Here is a 17,967-nt window from a genome sequence, read left to right as displayed (position 1 = left end):
AAAAAAAAAAAAAAAAAAAAAAATGCTCAAAGGGCAGAATGGGCAGAGAAGGGAGAAGGCTGGAACGAGTCATCTTGCATTTTCCATGCAGTGGAGCCATAATGCTGGGGCACATGTAGTGGTAGAGAAGAGATTATACAGAGAGGAGAACATCCACTCCTTGGAGTGCCATTGACAGAAAGGTAATAGCAACCATGGCCAGCAGCAATCCATAGTGTGGAGGACATGCAAAAAAAGTGACATCTGACAGAGGAAGAGCCACTAAGCACCAGGATGGGATGGCTGAGAATGCCTGTGCTGCGAAGAGAATGCAGCACGGAGAAGCACCTGCTGACATTGAGGACAGTGCCCCATGGGCCCAGCTACTCAGGGAAGCTAAGAGAGTGCGCCCACCTGCTACCAGGGTCCTGTGATCTGGGCAGAGCCCAGTAGGGGTGGGAAAAGCTGTGCCAGCTACATGTGCCTTCTCCATCACCTGTGCTCAAGCCAGGCAAGGGGTGAAGGCCAGTGGGGTCCCCAAGCTCGAGTACAACAAAGGTCATGCCACTGTGGACAAGAATTAAGCGCATCCCCTCCTTGTCAGGGCGAACAAGGAAAGTGCTCAGATTCTCAGGCTCTGTTACCTATGAAAGTGCTCAGGGAATCAGAGATCAAAAGGACAGGGAGGATTGTCTGAGCTTGTTCAAAGGCCACCATGGTCTCCCTTTGGACCTATTTTCAGCTGCTGCAGGCAGTGAGTTTCATCTGGAATCAGCTGTGCAGGCTCCTAAAGCTGACAATGCCATCAGCCTGGCTAGTAAGTGCCCCAGAGACAGACCATCGAGTTTACCAGGGTCCAGGCAGGACTCAGCACCTTCCCGAGTCTCTGATCATTTTCAGTGACTTCTCATGTCCCCTGAGGGAGAAATATGCTCCCTTTGCCCTGGCTGAGATTTTCATTTGTCATTTTTTTTGTTAGGCTGGCTGGCTACCAACACAAGCTCCTCCTCACTAGAACCAGTACCTCAGCAGCTTGCCAGAGAATGTCCACATTCTTATTCTTCCGGGCATGGACGTTCTGACCCAGAAACCGCAACAGCTCTGGCAGGCAGGTCTGACTCCGGGACCGAGGTAGACCTGAAAGGGAAGAGCCATGGGAGCAGGAACAGCACCCAGGACATGGTGCCTGACTGTGGAAGCCGCCTGAGCATTCAGGTTTAGAGCTGAAGTAGGGAGGAAAGCATTTAGCAATTGTACAGGCTACTAGGATGGTGAACCCTTAAATTTGACCACTGCCACATCAGGGGTCATCTCCAAAGGGCAGTCACTTCATCCCCTTCCAGCTCTTTCCACCACAAAGCTTCTTGTAAGTACTCATGCCAAGGGAAGCAGTGGGAGGCGATGAGGACAAGCCCCTGCCAGGGAAGCAGGACACTTGGGCACTGGGTCTCAACCAGAGGGCCTGACAACCTCCAGGGATCTGGAGAGCTCAGCCTCCTCCAGGGGGATACCAGCCACACCTGGAAGAACATGTCTGGCCCTGCTCTCTCTGCAGCCTTCCAGGCTGGGAGATGATAACATCAATCCCTCACTCTCCAGCTTCAGCTCCCAGGAGCTGCCACGAGGTGGCTCTCCTGCCTGCCCTGCCCAGATGGGCACCAGGTGAGAGGGACATCTCAGCCCATGTCTCACAGAGTCCCCTGGGCTACCAGTGGCCTATATTCTCTCAAGTCCAACCAGCTTGCTCTGCTGGGTGAGCCTGGAAAAAACAGCTGATCCCCTCTTCCCAGCTGAGCACTGCCAATAAGAAACCTGTCTGGCCCTGAGACCCTGGGCCACAGTCCCTCCTAAAAGGACAGTTGTCTCCAATGTCCAAGCAACCACTTCCCATCTGCACATGGGCACTAACCCCAGCATTGCAGGATGTTGTGGGATTGGAAATATGTGTTCGGCCCAGCCTACCCATGACCCACAGATGTTCATGGAACTACTATTTTTGCCGCCAGTTCTAACACTAAGATCCTGTGTACCTTCCAAGAGAGGGCAAAGGAGCCAGCCTAGCATGCTCTCCTCCCTCTCTGGAGCCCATTAGGCTCCCATCATACCCAACTCCAGGGTGGACAGTTCTCCTCCAGGTAGGGCTAAGGTCTCACTGACCCTCCATCCTGTCTCACTTTATACAGGGCAGGTACTAAATGAACACACTAGGCTGCACTCAGAACATGGACCAGCAAAGACTGTGCCGAGCTCCCTGGGATCCTCCCTGAGTTCTATGGCTGCCAGAGTCCAGTCTGTAGCGTTTTCACTGGGGCACAGAGAGCCATGCAACAGTGGAACAACTGCTGGGACCTCCTGGGGACACAACAGGGGTCCTCTTGCCCCAAACAGCCAGCAAGGAGATCTTCCCAGCATTTCCACTCCAAGCACCATGGAGGAAGATGCACAGGCAGCTCGTAAGATAAGCTGGGTGGGGCTCAAGCCAGGCAGAGTCTGAGCAAGTGAATGGCTCTGTGTGTGTGTGAAGGAAAAGACAGCTCACATATGCACACGTGTATGCATGCAGACACTTGGCAGCAGGGCAAGCAGAACATCCAAAGGGACAAGACAAGCAGGCGAACCCACTGCAAGTGGAGGAATACTTACAATCCTCAGGCAAAACTTCCTTAAACTGCTCAAAGTAGGAATTTAACCGCACCAAGCTCTCCACATTGATGACTTCTTGTAAAGATGTATCCCCAAACCTTGGGAAGGTAAGGAGACACTTTTAGTCAGCCTGTGCCACTTTCTTGACACAGAGTTGCAGAAAAACTAACAATGGAGAGTCTTTAAGACATTTATCATGCACATCTAAATGTTAAGTTATTTTCCCCTCCTGAGCATGAAGCTATCCCCACAATGCTGGGACCAGCTTAAATGACCTTTGTAGGCAGCAACCATAAAGAATGACAGATGTGCCTAAGGCACTTTCAGAGCAAAGTGCATGCCAGACCCAAAGATGGAAAAGCCTGTACGGTACTGCACAGGAACTCCTGCATACAGCCACTCGGCTCAGAGTCCCAGTGTCCTCCTGTCTCCAAGGTACTGAAAAGAGGGGACGGCAATGGCCCTGGACTCAAATCTAAAGTCACCCTGTCTGCTGAACAGACACCCCTGACCACCACCCTCCCCAGCTGCCTGAGGCCCTTGCTCTGCCTCATAGGCTGTGATGGGTCTGTGCCGAGTGTCTAAGGGAGGAGATGCGTTTGCCACCTGCGAGGAAGGCATTCACTAAACAAAACAGACTCTCCAGTTCAAGAATTGGTCCCCACCCAGGCCTCTGCTTCCTGCTGCACCACCTACCTCAGCATCAGCCCCTTTCTGTCACTGTTTTGTGGTTCTGAGCATTGAACCAGGGCCTTGCAGTATGCCAGGCAAGTGCTCTAACACTGAGCTCCACCCCTGACCTTGGTGATTTCATTTTATTGCGACATTTTATTCTTACTAAGTTGCCCGAGCTGGGCTCTATCTCTCCATCTTCTTGTCTCAGCCTCCCAAGTAGCTGGGGTTACAGGTGTTTGCTGTCATGCCCAGCCATCATGAGCATCTTTATGGTTCTATGATGTTCCTCAAGGGGCAGGACTCACTCTTCCTCTGGGTGTTCGTTCCTTTAGAGACATCACTGTTATGACTTCCTCCTCGAAGTATGATCGATTCTGCCCAGAAAACCCAGTTCTCCTGCATTCTAGGAGGAAACAAACCAACCCCTCCCCCACTGTGTTTCCTTCTCCACCACCAGTTGCCTGCCTCTGCCCTTTCACAGCTACTCAACAGCCACAGGATGTGGAGAAGTCAGTGTCCGCCCCACCAGGATACCTCCATACCTCGTGCTCTACTCCTCTGAGGGCCCTGCTACCTGCTGGAATGTGAGCCTCCTCCAGGTCCTCCTGGTCTTATGCCTGACTGGAGACCAAACCCTGCCCCTCACCCCCTGCCACCTTATTCTCCTGGCCCCTTCTCAATATCTACACTTTACAATGCCCCAACACAGGGCCGTGCCTCTGTCCTGGTCTCTCTCCAGCAAACCCCCACCATGTACTCCCTTCACAGCCTTTGGACCCACTGCCAGTGACGAGGCCTATAGGACAGGTAAGTCAATGATGCTCTGCCCTTGCCAAAGCTCCTCCACACCTGCAGCAACCACAGTCTCTTACGGGCCCAAGCACAGGGACTGCTGGGTCAAGAGTCTCTCGTGCTGGAGACTTTTCTCCTTCTCAGCAGGAACTTTAAAGATACTGTTTATACCCAAAAACAGAGCACATGAGCATGAACAATATGCAGGACAAATTTTCATGTACTCATAGAAAGCTCAGCCCTTCCATACTGCCCCACATGCATGTGCACACAGGCACACACACAACCCATGTATGCAAACACATGACTCCTCTCCGCTACAAGCCAAGTGATCTTGGAGGAGTTGATATGGCACAAACTTTTAGGATCAAGGGCTAACTCTTGGCTGCACCCATGAGGCCGTGCTGCCCTGCCTCCCAACCCCTGCGCGAATCCTGGCCCCAGTCCCAGCACAACTTCTCCCAGCACTGGCCTCTGCTCAGTCTTCCTGGCCTGGGACGCCTTGGCTCTCCTCCTCTCTCATCTAACTCACTCCTGCTCATACTCCAAAGCCCACTTTATGGGCTAAAGGTGTAGCTCAGTGGTAGACATTTGTCTAGCATGTGGGAGGTCCTAGGTTCAATCCTGAGCACACACACAAAAAATTTGAAAATAAAAATAACCCACTTCCCACGTCCCCTGTAGCCTTCTTCACAGACCCTTTCAGGCCACACTAGGCAACCCTGCTCAGGACCCCTAACCCCTGTACTTCTCTCCATAGTGGCACCCATCTCCCTCTTTCTCCCACCAGCCAGAGTCTGAGGACAGAGCCTGTGCCTGGGGCATTTCCGTGTGAGTGCTGAGAAGGCTGTGCTGAACCATCTCCAGGAGGCAGGTGATGAGGCCCACACAGAACAGGACCAAGAGGGTGAATGAGCACACCTACATGGTGCCCACAGCCATTCAGCACGCAGCCCTGTGGCACAGGCCACGTACCTCTCAGCCAGGGTCTGCTGCTCGTTGATGCCCACGTTGAAGAGGACAGGCTGCACGCGCAGAAGCATGCCACTCTGGATCTCCCGGGGCAGGGCATCGAAGAGCGGGCCTGGCAGGGGGATCCGTACGTTAAATCCATCACTGGAGGAAAGTGAGACAGGAAGGGCAGTGTGAGCGGGACACTGAGGGCAGCATGAGCCAAGGTTCAAGCCCCTCGGGCTTCGTGATACCTAAACCTCAGTCGGACCTTTAAGGAGTAGAATTACAGTAGGGGCTTCAGCCAGTGTTTTCAAAGAAAGCAAAGGAGTAAAGATAAAACAGAAGAGTACACCCCATGAAGCTGACATAAAAGAAGAACTCGCTCTGATGTGCAGATTTTCTACCGATTTCCTGTGATGACGGGCAGCATGTCAGTAGATGCATTGGAAGTGGCCTGCGTGACTTTGAAGGTCACGTTCCGCAAGTCCATGATTCCAAGGCTCATGTCCTCCAGCATGGCCAGCTCCTCACCTGCACACAGAGAGGGAAGGAGGCTGTCAGAGGAGGACCTCACTCCTCTCCTCATGCATGGTGCAGCCTGGAGGAGTGCAGTGCCGACAGGCTCTTGAGCCCCAAACACTGCTGTCACCCCACTTCCTGCATGCCTGTGGCCTTCTTCTCAGACCCTTTCATAGAGGCAACCAGTGGAAATTGGTGCCAACCTTCTCAGCCCTTCTGCATCAAGCCCTAGATCCACTGCAGAAGGGAAACAGAATGCACAAGGACAGAAACTGACACCAGCTCTTCAAGACTGAGAAGAGAACCGTGGAGCAGCTCTGCCGTGCTCACACCCTTCTGCTACACAGGGTTGGACATCAACTCTATGTCCTAGAATGCCAACACTGACAATTACCTTTAGCAATGGTCCAATTTCACTCTCTCACAAGAAATAAACAGGAAACAAGGCTGGCAAGAAGACAGTCACTCTAGGCAGCAGTCTGGAAATAGCTGTTTCATTTTAAAACATTCTCCCCTTTGACCTAGTGACTCTTCCTCCCAGCTCACAAGTACCTTCTGTGTACAGGGTCACTGCACAAAATGTTTAGTAGGATCAATTCAGAAACAACCCAAATGCCTTACAGAAGTGCCTGGTTAGACAGTCACCAGCCATCCTCCACTAGGAAGCTCTTCAAAATACACAGCAAATAATGGCAGCCACAAGGGCAAGGCTGCATGTTCAGCATGCAGACTCTGGATGTTCGTTACACACTGGTGGTGTTTGGGTTCACGTAAGTAGCAGAAAGGGAGGGCTGCTGATCAGGCGGTCTCTCACCGTAGGTGCTCAGCAGGCTCTCGAACTGGGCCAGCAGCCCAATGGTATAGAGCTGCCGCAGGAATCCATCGTCATGTAGGCAGTTTCGCAGCTTGATGATGAAGCCGCAAATGAGAGCCGTCAGCTGCAGAGGCACAGGGCAGACAGTGTGTGGGTAATGGCCCTGGCCCTGAGTACTGCTGCTTAGAGGGGGGTCAGCAGTGCCTCTTGCATCTTGGGGGTGTGGTACGGAGCTGGAGAGCAGAGGGTACTCTGGCTCTGGGACCACAGTGGGTAGAGGCCACAGGAAGGACACGTAACACTCAGCTTGCTGTGCTGTCACTCTCAAAGGTGGGTTTGGTTTGGGCCCAGCATTTTTTTGGTACCGGAGATCAAACTCAGGACCTTGCACTTGTGAGACAGGCAGCAGAACCACTGAGCTAAATCCTTGGCTGGGCCCAGCTTCTGACCTGACCTGCCTGGCATTATTCCTGAGTCAGAACCTTCTGGAAGCCTACAATAAGCCATAGTGCAGGGCTGTCCATTCAAGCTGCATACCATCTCTGGCTGAAGTGTGAATTAGGCACAATAGGAGGAATTATGTAGGATGGAACAGGCCACCAGGCCAAGACAGGGACTGCAGAGAACCAACCCAACCAGGTATCACTGTGTACTTTACTGACTCCATTACTGGTGTCTTCTGACTTGAGACATTCAACTCTTCACTAAAGATTACAGACATCATCAAAACAGAGTTCTGCAATGAGCCATAGAACTAAGGTGCCTCCTTTGTCTTCAAAAAAGGTGGCCGAGAAGCCTTTGTGTGCACTGCCTCCTTAGCACAGTGAAGAGCCTGTCCATACCAGCTCTTCTGGGGCAATATTTCTACCCCCACCCCCATCTGAAATCCAGGTTCACTATAAAGTAAACTTCAAAATAACAGGCAGGAAGCAGAATGGCCACCTGCAGTTTACACATGTGAAGGGAACAGGCAAGGGCCCCAAGCCTGTCTCTTCTGAAGTAGGAGATGTCCATGGCCACCCTCATGGTCCCCCAGGGGCTTACAGTCTGGCAGAAGACCACATCGCGGCGATACTGCAAGCTCAGGTAGGAGGCAATGGTGGGGGCACTGTCCTGCATGAGCAGGAAAACCATGGCCTTCTTGGCCTTGTCGCTCATCATGGCCACGCAGTCGGTGAGAGTGGTCAGCAGCGGGTAGAGGGCCTCGCTCCATTCACCTGGGCATGAGCAAGGGAGTCATTGTGATTACAGAGGATTTAGGCACTAGGTTCTACTAAGTCAGCAAGTCAACTGTTGCCTAGCCATCCTGTCCTCCCCTTCCCCCTACACCCTCTCTATATCTTGTGATCCCGCCTGGCCCACCTTGCCCCAGAATCGGCACCAAGTCCACCAGGTCCCAACCCTGGCTCTAGCCCTCCAGCCACAATCTCCCCTTTAACCTCAAACATGTGTGTTACTTGGGTGTCCCCAGTACAGGCCCGGTCTCCCAAAACTACATGGACCCCCATCTTCATACTCAGTACTCTGCCTGTTCAGGAAGATAGCAGAAAGCTTTGAAAGTCACAACAAGGCCAGAGAATGACTCTTTCAGCAGAAGCCAATCACCTTCCACAGCACAAAGCTCCTCCATATGGGCAAAGGACACCCCGAGAGGGCCTCTGTTGCCGCCCTTCTCCTGAGCTGGTAGAAAGCAGAGGCCTTGTTCTTCCAGAGCAAGGGATCTACTCTGCCACTGCCAGCCTTGTTCACTGCTGTTGAGTCCCCTCTTTCTACACTCCCTGTCCAGTGCCACCTTGCTGCCTGATGCCAACTATTTCTAGTTTACTTTCCTTTAGAAATATATGGAAATTTGGACCCTTTACCAAAACAACTTTTTAAAACTAAAACCTCAGGGGAGAAAAACAGGGTAAGAGGCATCTTTGGCTTTGGCTTTTTTCCCCTTTCTATTTAGAAGGCATTTAAAAGAGAAGCTATGCCTTCATCCATTACTTTTTTTTTTTTCAGTACCAAGGATCAAACACAGGATCTTGCACTTGTGAGGCAGGCACAGTGCCACTGAACTAAATTCATGGCCCCACCCATTACATTTTTAACAGGTCATTGAGCCCAGAAATAGGTATTTGCTCACCCTGCTTGGGAGCCCACCACCCCAATCCTGGCTCCAGGCCAGTGACAGCCAGGAGCACACATGCTCAGGATGGGTGTTGAGTCACAGTAGGCCCTGGACCATGGCACAACACTGCCAGAGGGTGACCTGTGAGGAGAGGAGAGAGCCTGGCTCTGTCCTCACAACTGTCTGGTCAGCACTTGTCTGGGAAACCTATATTGGGGAGCGCCTGGAATAGGAAAAGGAAAGTGGGTAGGAAAGGCCTACGCTTGGGGTTCAGTTGATGGGGATGCAGTATGAGTAACAGTTCAAAAGTTGGAAATGACCTAACTGGATATGCAGGCACACTATATGCAGACAAAGACTTACATCGGTAATGGAAAAACTCAGGCTTAAATTTAGAAAGTCTACAGCAGAAAGGTCTTAGCAAATAAGTCACGGTGACAAAGAACACTGGACTGAGAAGTGGAAAATGTGAGTCTCAGGCCAGCGCCATTTAGTGAAGCCTCGACCCCACAGCCACACGGGGCATCTTTGGGAAGATGGGGCCAGCGCCACGTAACAGCCTAACTTCTTTGTCCGTCAGAACTCAGAGGCCAAGTTTCTGTTTCATTGAAGAATTCTGGTGAAGGCCTGACAATTACACTCAGCACCTATCCACAGTGGCCAAAACAGCATGGGGTTTTACTAGCAAAACAGTCTGGGGAAAGATAGGCTAGGCAGTCACTAAAACTATTTTTCACTAAGAAATAAATGCACTTACAGCACATGTTGCCAATTTTATTTGGCTTTTCCAGTTAATACATATATCCAGTTTCATGTTAATCATTACTTAGTCTAAAAATGATCAGAATATGCAAATATTGTAGTCTTATTTAACTCAGCCAAGCCCTTTCCATACAACTTTCTCACTTTGCCTACTTCTCTATAAATAAAATTCATGTTAAAATGATTTTGTTTTGATAAATCATAAAAAAAATAAAAAGAAAAACAAACCTGGAGTATAGGAAGAATGGCTGCAAAGATGAAAATGTCCTGGGAAAGGGGGTAGGGAGATTAGAGAGGGGGCTCGGAGTCCCTCGGGGCATAGGCCACTGTTTACCAATGCCTTCAACAATTCTAACTGCAAACTCTTTCCTGACTGAATCCATAGACAAGAAACAGGCCCAGCAAGGCTGGGTCTTCCCAGACACACACACAGAACTGTATCTGTATTTGTCTGACTGACTCCAAGCTCCATGCTGTTTATTTCTACTAGGTCAGCCTGTGTCTGCTGGGGAGGAAAAGTAATGTATTTTTCCAATTTGAGGAGAAACTCATAATAAAAATGACTGCAAATAAGATGAGTTTCAGGAGCAGTAACATGATTTATTCCCAGGCCCTAGTCAAGCAAAAGTGTCCAGGATGCTGAAGCTGGTGAAGGGTTTCCAATCTGCTTCCTTTGGTGAGGAAAGTCTTGCTATTAAAACAATCCGTTCAGTTAAGCAACGTCCCAAAGAATGCAGGCGATACACTCTTTGAGACAAGCTCCTTATCCACTTGCCAGCCTGTAACATTTGCTGACTTTGGATAACTTTAAAGGGCTCTTTAAAATCCATAACACTACATTTATTTTTCCCATTAGTACGGGAGGAACAGAGTGAGTGAGTGCTTTAAGCCACTCTAAATACTTAAATACAGCTGTATAGGATCTCCTGACAGGGAACCATTTTAGTCCATTGACATCAACTGTGGAAAAGCCGCCAGTGCTTCTGGAAATGACACAGTTGACATAAAGCAAGTAGAGTCCAACAAGTCAGGCACCGAATGTGTGCTGACTTCCTTTTGGCTCTACCAGTATCAGGAAACCCCAAGTGGAGAGAAGTCTCCAAGCTTCATTGAAGCAGGTTCCCTACTGCCCTCTGTCCTGGTCCTCACATTGGACTCACACTGCCTATAGCCTGCAGTGGAGGACAGCTGAAGAGGATGGGAGCCCAGGGACAGATAAAGGAGAGGTAAGGCCTGTCCTGAGCAAGGAAATGAAGAGACCAAAGTTAACCATCTGTGCATCCCCCAAGGCTCAGTGACTTTGGAGGAGGAGACTGGGGACCAAGACCTGCCCTAGCTGGCTACACTGACTTTTTGGGAAAAGAAAACTGTGAGGACTGAGGTAAAACTGGGAAAGTGTGATGTGTCTGGTCAGATTAGCCAGTGGAAAAGCTGACTCCAAATGGGATTCTGGAGTTGTTTCGGCAGCTGCCGAGAATCACAGTGCTGTGTAAGCAGACCTAACAGGAAGGGCTTGGTAACTCTTGCCACAGCTGGTGTGCTATACTCTATATAGAAGGCAGGGGTGCTGCCATCTTACACTGCTATCCACTCAGCAACATGCAGTCATTAGACTGATCGCGTAAGCAGGTTTTTGGAGTTTAAGAAAAAACAAACAAGCCATATTATTTGGGGGCTCATGCACACTTGGGGAGAACCACAAGCCATATCCGGGAAGCTCATTATGAACCAGATCAGGGGTTGGCACACATTTTCTGTAAACAGTTGAGACAGTAAATATCTCAGGCTCTGAAGGCCATAGGGTCTCTGTCACAACTGACTCTGATACAGCCACACAAAAGCAGCCACCCAGGATCTGTGAACAGGTGGGCATGACTGGTTTCCCGTAAGATAGTATTTGCTGGAGCAGACTAAGGACAGGATCTAGCTCAGCACTGCTATTTGCCAACTCCTGAACTAGAACCATAAACACTGGATTCTACATGCAAATGTGGGAAGGAGATTCCACTTCTAATTCCAACTGAGGCCCACCGCCATGTCTGGAAGGAATTTCAGAGCTCCATCTAGACTTCGAATAGAAGATGCTACATGATTACAAATGCCACAGGCTTCAGGTGGATTCTTATCATCTGACTGTCTTCAGGGCTTTGCTCACAGGTCAGGTAACTGCATAAAAAGTATTAACAAATGTGGAGCTCACCCACCTGCGGAAGCCCAACACACTCACAAACACTAATCATCTGAAAAGAGTTTAGGATGTAAGAGTTGGATGGGGGAGGAAAAGAGGGAGGGAGAGGGGAAAGGAGGGGGGGAGAGAGAGAGAGAGAGAGAGAGAAGAAGGAAGAAGGGGGAGGGAGAGAGAGGGGCACAGAGAGACTGAGCAAGAGAGTGCAAAACAAACCCAAACCACATGGTATTCAGCTTCAGGCCACAATTTCCTTAGTTCATCTGGTCTCTCACCAAGCCTCACAACAAAGTAGTCCCTAAATCTTTCCCAGCCATGAGAATAGACAGTCATCTCGGGTAATTGAGCTACAAATGCTGCCCAAATATTACACAGTGGAGTGTGGAACAGAAATCACATACCTGGGCTGGGAGCTTCAGGAGGAGGGCTGCAATCTGCACAGAAATGGAGGGCGACAGGGACGTTAAGGAGCAGACACAGTTCAAACACAGCAATCCGTCTTACAACAGCTGCAGCAGCAGCTCGCAGTAAGGTGCTAACCACATGGAGAAGAGGGTAGGGGCCTCTGTCTCCAAAGTCTCACGAACATGCCAGGCTGCTCCAAGGCAGAGGAGCCCCTCTCAATAGTGTGCAGAAACTGATTTGTCAGTGTTGACATTCATGTTGCTAATGTTCCAACATAAAATGTTCTCCGGCACGAGGGGTCCAACAGTATGATGTGATACATGCCACACACAAAGCGCCCACATCAACGGTATGGCAGTGATGGAGCCCACATTAGCTTATAACAGCAGACGAGAGGGGCTGGCCAGCAAATCCCCAGCGGGGCTGCAGCTCTGATGTACTGGGCAGGCCTGGGTTCAAGACGGACCAGTGAGACTGTTACACTAAGACTCAGTAATGAACTCTAAGCCAGTCTTCAAGACTTAACTGAATGTAAAAGTTGTATGGCTTGGGGAAAGGCCCCAGTTAGGACTCCCAGGTCTCAAAAGAAAGCATTTCACTTTTACTAAGCTATAACTGGGTTGCTCACTTCAGTTCACATTTTCCTTAAAAACTCTAAAATTGCTAGTTACTCAAGTGCCATCTGAGAGACAACAAGTTTGAGAAGGAATCATAGAAGTAAAAATTTGCTTTACATTATGTCTGAGCCTATCACTTAAGGGATGCCTTCAGGGTACTGAAACAGGTGGTTTTGGATTCCCAAGACCTGCCAGAACCAGCTTGAAGGAGATGTTTGCAGTCTGGATTGGAATAAAGAAGATGGCAAGAGGTCCTCACTCTCTAATCATATTTGGCGCAGAGGAATAGAAATGCAAAGTCCCTTAAGGTGCAGGGCTCGATGTCTGTCAGAGCCCAAGTACCCTGGGACTACCTAGCTAAAGGAGCCCAGTAGTGGGGAAAGGCAAGCCGGGAGTGACTCTGAGGCTTTGTCCTGGGAGTCAGATCCTCAGGGCTTGGAGAAACACACACATCTGCCTCCCTGGGTCACCTCCTCCAGGACTCCACATCTATCAATAGGGAGCAAGGTCTAGGAATCTATGCTGGGAGCTTCCAGGGTGACCCCAAAGAGCAGGGCTGGGACCATTTCTGTTGCTTCATCTGGGACCAAGTTCACTTGCTAAATTCTTCTTCTAACCAAAAAGGAGAGAAAAGGGGTTGCTGTGATATTCCTTGTCTTGGGTCATGGGGTTCCTTGAGATCTGACAACCACTGTGGACTTTCTCTGTGTGTACATATATATTTCAGCCTGATCTCAGGGGCACCTGAACCTGGGGTGCATCCAGACACAGGTTAACAAAAATCTGGGCTGGGGTCCAAATGACTCTTGGGTGTGAGAATAAGAAAGTACACCGTATGTTTGAGAAAGGTGATGGGAGCTGCCAAATCCCAGTGGCAATGGTGGTGTACTAGGCAGAGAGGGTTCAGGGAGGGTGTGAGGCACTGGTGGAGAAACACCGAGGGAAGAGCAGTGCACGGGTCCCAGTGGTTCCAGTTGGCCGGCACTTCTCAGTGCCCTCTTTGGGACTTGGCCCCCATGACAGGCAAGGCCCCTGCCTGGTTCTCAGGACAGTGAGCAGGAAGGCAGGAAAACCAAGAATCCAAATAGGCAGAGAAAGGAAAAGTGATTCGGCTTTTGAGAGCACAGCTGTGCTCATTTAATATATAAGTTGGTATGAGCACAACCTGCTCATATGGCCAAGATGACCACTCCCTAACCTAGAATGGAATGGAGAGACCCCATGGAGCCAGGCTCTCTAATGTAGACAAGGGATTCACCAAAACAGCTCCTGTAGTTCTTCCTGTCCTCCTGGTCACAGTGGGGCCTGAATGGTTTCCTGGCTGTGCCAGAGATGTCTAGCTAGGGACAATGCACAATTCTTTAGTGGCGTGTGAGTTCTTACACTTGAGTACTGATCAGCAGAGGGAGGCTCCCTCATGCACTCTTCATGCGCCCATGACTACAACAGAGCTGATGTTGATGACATAGAAAGTACAGGTCAAACCTTACTATAACAAAAATGAACTTAAATAATCACTACTTAAATAATCAGGAAACTGAATTTGAATGAGTCTATATGTAAACAAGACGTGTCCACAAGAAAATGACATGTAAGTTATGGATACGCAGCATATCTGATTATATAAACTAGCTCCTGAATTTTAAAAACTCCAATAAATTACTTTTTATACCTGCAGAAAAAAATTAAAAATTATAAATAAGGCACACACACACACACACATATGAGCTACACCCTCTGCCCCTACAAACAGTATTAAATATTAAAGAGAAATAAACTTTCAGAAAATTTTAAAAAGAAACAATTTACATTAAAATAAAAACAACAAAAAGAAAACAAGAGAGACAAGCAGCTCTGTGAACTAGCCATAGTCTGGGGATGTGATGTTACATGACATTATGTGACATGGAGACCACAGAAATAGACTTGATGGGACAGTGCCCTGCAAACAGACTACAGGAGCCACAGAGGTCATGTCCACCTCACACACAGAAGAAGGGTCTACCAAAATGCTTCAACAAAGGAGTACAGTTCTGCCATGGATGGGAGTTGCCCAGCTGAGAATTTAAAGGCCTCGACCCTGGTGTATACTGGCCTTCCTTAACAATGGCTCATAGCTCCAAAGGAGAGCTGCCTGGCCCCAAGACCCTCACCAGCTCTTGCAGGAAAAGGTGGGTATACTCATGAGGTCAGGACTCAGGATCCACTTGCTTAGAAAGCGTGTAGTCCCCAGCTCTAAGGCTACTGCAGGGCAAGCTCTGAGTATGCCTTCTGTCTCTGCAGAGAAGGATGCTCTGAAACATGCTGTTTCATGGTACTGTCCTACCACCTCCTAAAGGCCTCCCTGTAAGGGTGCGGATGAACAGAAGAAAAGCAGTCCTCCTGAGGTCCAGGTATCTGACTGAGTTATGTTTCCAAGCAACAAGGCTCCCACAGGTAAGAACATGCCCAGCTAATGACGACTGGCTTTGGGCAAGTCTTCATGGCCTGATCCTATCCCTCATCCAGTAGAGTTGCTGTGAGAGTCACCGTTCCCTCCATCCCATCAGTTCCTGCGGCAAGGAACACCATCCTGCAGGGATCTGCATCCTTGCCTCTTTCAGGTTCTTGGGTTTGTTTACAAACTTGAAAAGGCCAGAAGCCCTGCCTGCATGGCCTTAGCAGTATGACCTTGCAGGGCCCTGAAAGTCTGCCTTTGGTGGAGATGCAGATTCATACATGGGCTCCAGCTGCACAGGAGACAATGGCAGGATAGGGCTCCCACCCTTCTGTTCCTGCTTCATGCCCTGGGTCACCCCACTCAGCCTGCTAGCTGTCCCTGCAGTCTGCCTGGACTCAGAGGCACAGATAAACAGATGTGACACAGCACAAGGTGGAGACAGCATGGAAAGCAGAGATGCATACGCACGTGTACTTGGGTGAGGATGGCATGCAGCGGCGGGCATGGAGGAAGGGCATGGCGAGGAGGGGGCATCGCAGAAGGGGTCTTCCGGTCTGATCCAGTAGGCATGGCTGTCGCAGTTACCTTTCTTGCTGGTGCAGCTGCCTGCACAGGGGAAGACGTCCTCACAGCCCTCACCATGCAGACGCTCCTTCTGCAACAGCTTGTCTACCCGCTGGATGATGCACTCCAGGCTCTTGTCCACGTTCAGCCACACTTTCTCCTTCCAAAGCAACAGGGCCCAGGTGGGTCAGGTCCCCAGTGGAAAACCAGGACAGAACACAAACCCACTCCACTGATCCCCAGCCAGGGATGCCTGCTCATGAAAGTATCACAAAGATCAGGTTCCTAATTCCCACTAAAGTTGTACTGGCTTTTTAACAACCAATAATGTCCTATAGCCACTGCTTTGAAGGACTGAGAGATGTCTGCTGGTAACTGTGGAAGACAGCATTTCAACACCACCAGAAGGGTTCCAGGGCACTAAGGGCTGGTTCTCTTCTCCCTACTTTGCTGCAGGCTGCCTTCAGCCACCACATACACTAAGGCCCTCTTAGCTGGAAGGGAATGGAAACAGCTGGCCAATAGGGTGGGGAGCTGGAGAAGGGCCTGCTGCGAGTGACTTGTGTAACCCACACAGGCCACGAGATGTATGTCAGGGCTGGAGGACCATTTTGTTGTGGTGAGTAGTTCAGTGCTGTGGGGAGCTTCAACAAAGGACGAAGAAGTTGTTCCATGGGTCAGTCCCTCAAGAGACAGAGACTCTCAGGGCCCAGTGACAGACAAGTGTCTGGGACAGCAGCTCCAGCACTGAGGAGAGGCTGGGCTGGCCACAGGCAGCCAGAGCCACAAGGGTGCAGCTAGCAGGAAGAGCATAGGAGGCTCCAGCATGGTAGGGGTCCAGGGAGAAAACCCACCTCTCTGCAAGCAGGGTGCAACCGGTTCAACCCAGCACAGTCCTGCTCCCCATGCACACACAATAGCTCACAGTCTCCATCACTCAGCAGGTGGCCTAAGAGCCACCTGAGAAGGAGCCCTGGAGCTTGTGAAGCCCCTTAGGACCCAATCCTTCAGGTACCCCATAGGGAAGAGACCGGTAGCAGGCTCTGTAGCTCTCACCCCAGGATGATAACTGCCGAGAGCAGACTCACCCACTCTTCCTCATGCCAGTCCACCTGCAGGGAAGATCGGCTGTTCCTCCCTGTCCACCTGGCCATGAGGGTGTCCTGGTCGTTCCGAAGCATTACCTGCTCCTCTTCAGTTGAGGTGGGAGAGGCCTTGGAAGCGATGTAATCAGGCCGCGCAGCATTTAGCCCATGGATGGAGTTGGCCAGCAGTTTGCAGTCGCAGACAGTGACCAGCTGCCGGGTCTGCCAGGACATACAGAGCAGGGCTGCTGGGCCTTCTTTCTCTTGGAGAAGGAGATAGCCAAGGCCCAGCAAGTCTGACTTCCCACTACTCCACAGTACCGAGCAGCTAAAGAACTACATCCTTCGGGATGCTTGATAGCAAAGGCTCTATGTGTTCTGCTAGGGCTGTGTCTTAGCAAGAACTTCCCATCACACTGGAGAACACACACAAAAAAATTTGACCCTAGCCTGCCCTGGACCCTGCTTGCTACAGGAAGGGGCTCAAGAGAGCCCAGCATCACAGCTTTGGCCAATGTCCTGGGCTGGCCCTCAGTCTCCACAGAGCAAGTCTCCAGCAACCAGCATTACTTTGGTGTCATCACTTCAGTCTTCTTTTTGTACCTTTGCATCTAATACCCCAAGACCTGGACTCTGGACAGCTGGGCTCCTGGCACAGCAGTCCTGATTTTGGAGAATTTGGTATGCATCAGGGGTTCTGGGGTTCAAAATTTTACTGATGACAACTACATCTTCCTCCCATCCTTATTGTTCTGATCAGGAACAGCAGTTCACACTCAGTAAAACAAGTGTGGGTGAGGATGTGCAACCAGAATTGGTGTATGTGCACACATGTGTATGTATTAGAGAGAGACAGACAGATAAGAAAAAGTATTCTTCACAAAGATCTGATATGTCCACTCCCTCAGTATGGACTAACATTTACATATTTTCTAATCCAGCTGAGTTACGATTAATTAGAACTGGTTTACTGATTACATACAAGCCAGTATGATTATATTGATCTTTTCTTTGCCTGGATAACACCCGTTTCTTTTTTAAAAACCCAACTACGGTAAAAATGTGCCCCCCACCCCCAAGTGTTGATTAGGCCACCCCTAGGAAAGATGTGGATTATTCTGGCCAACAAAGCAAGCCTAGGGGCCTACTGAGAACACATCTGCATGAAGTAGCACCTGACAGGTACAAGGCTCTGCCAGGGCTCATCCAGCTCTGCAACAATAAGAAAATAAATTACCAAACTTCTCTGGGACTTTGTAGGAAGTAGGACCAAAAGAGAGAGACAGCACTGGGCACACCTGGGCAGCCCTGTGGTATCCAGTAGCTTCCAGAGACCCATGGGTCCTTGGGTCCTTCCCTCAAGAGACAGAGATTCTCAGGGCCCAGTGACAGACAAGTGTCTGGGACAGCAGCTCCAGCA

At 50.1% G+C, this 17,967-nt stretch overlaps 1 protein-coding gene across 15 annotated transcripts in view; it reads right to left on the bottom strand.

The window, feature by feature from the left end:
* The window catches only part of Inpp4a (inositol polyphosphate-4-phosphatase type I A), a 118,864-nt gene that overhangs the window by 14,477 nt on the left and 86,420 nt on the right, over window positions 1–17,967 (bottom strand). For 8 of the 15 annotated variants that reach the window (XM_010643230.3, XM_010643236.2, XM_010643237.2 and 5 more), the window contains 9 exons: window positions 16,551–16,769; window positions 15,367–15,622; window positions 11,838–11,870; window positions 7,421–7,593; window positions 6,377–6,500; window positions 5,448–5,574; window positions 5,065–5,205; window positions 2,623–2,720; window positions 1,004–1,116 (listed from right to left, as the gene is read on the bottom strand). In XM_010643230.3, coding sequence (XP_010641532.1) covers window positions 1,004–1,116; window positions 2,623–2,720; window positions 5,065–5,205; window positions 5,448–5,574; window positions 6,377–6,500; window positions 7,421–7,593; window positions 11,838–11,870; window positions 15,367–15,622; window positions 16,551–16,769 — 1,284 coding nt within the window. The remainder of the gene's footprint in view (window positions 1–1,003; window positions 1,117–2,622; window positions 2,721–5,064; window positions 5,206–5,447; window positions 5,575–6,376; window positions 6,501–7,420; window positions 7,594–11,837; window positions 11,871–15,366; window positions 15,623–16,550; window positions 16,770–17,967) is intronic. The other 7 variants (XM_010643244.2, XM_010643243.2, XM_010643245.2 and 4 more) reach the window with 3 other exon arrangements.

This window comes from Fukomys damarensis, unplaced genomic scaffold (assembly GCF_012274545.1).
Source record: "Fukomys damarensis isolate Sample0158 unplaced genomic scaffold, DMR_v1.0_HiC HiC_scaffold_9, whole genome shotgun sequence".
NCBI lineage: Eukaryota > Metazoa > Chordata > Mammalia > Rodentia > Bathyergidae > Fukomys > Fukomys damarensis.
Note: the sequence above shows the minus strand (reverse complement) of the source record. Positions and strands in the feature narration are given on the sequence as shown.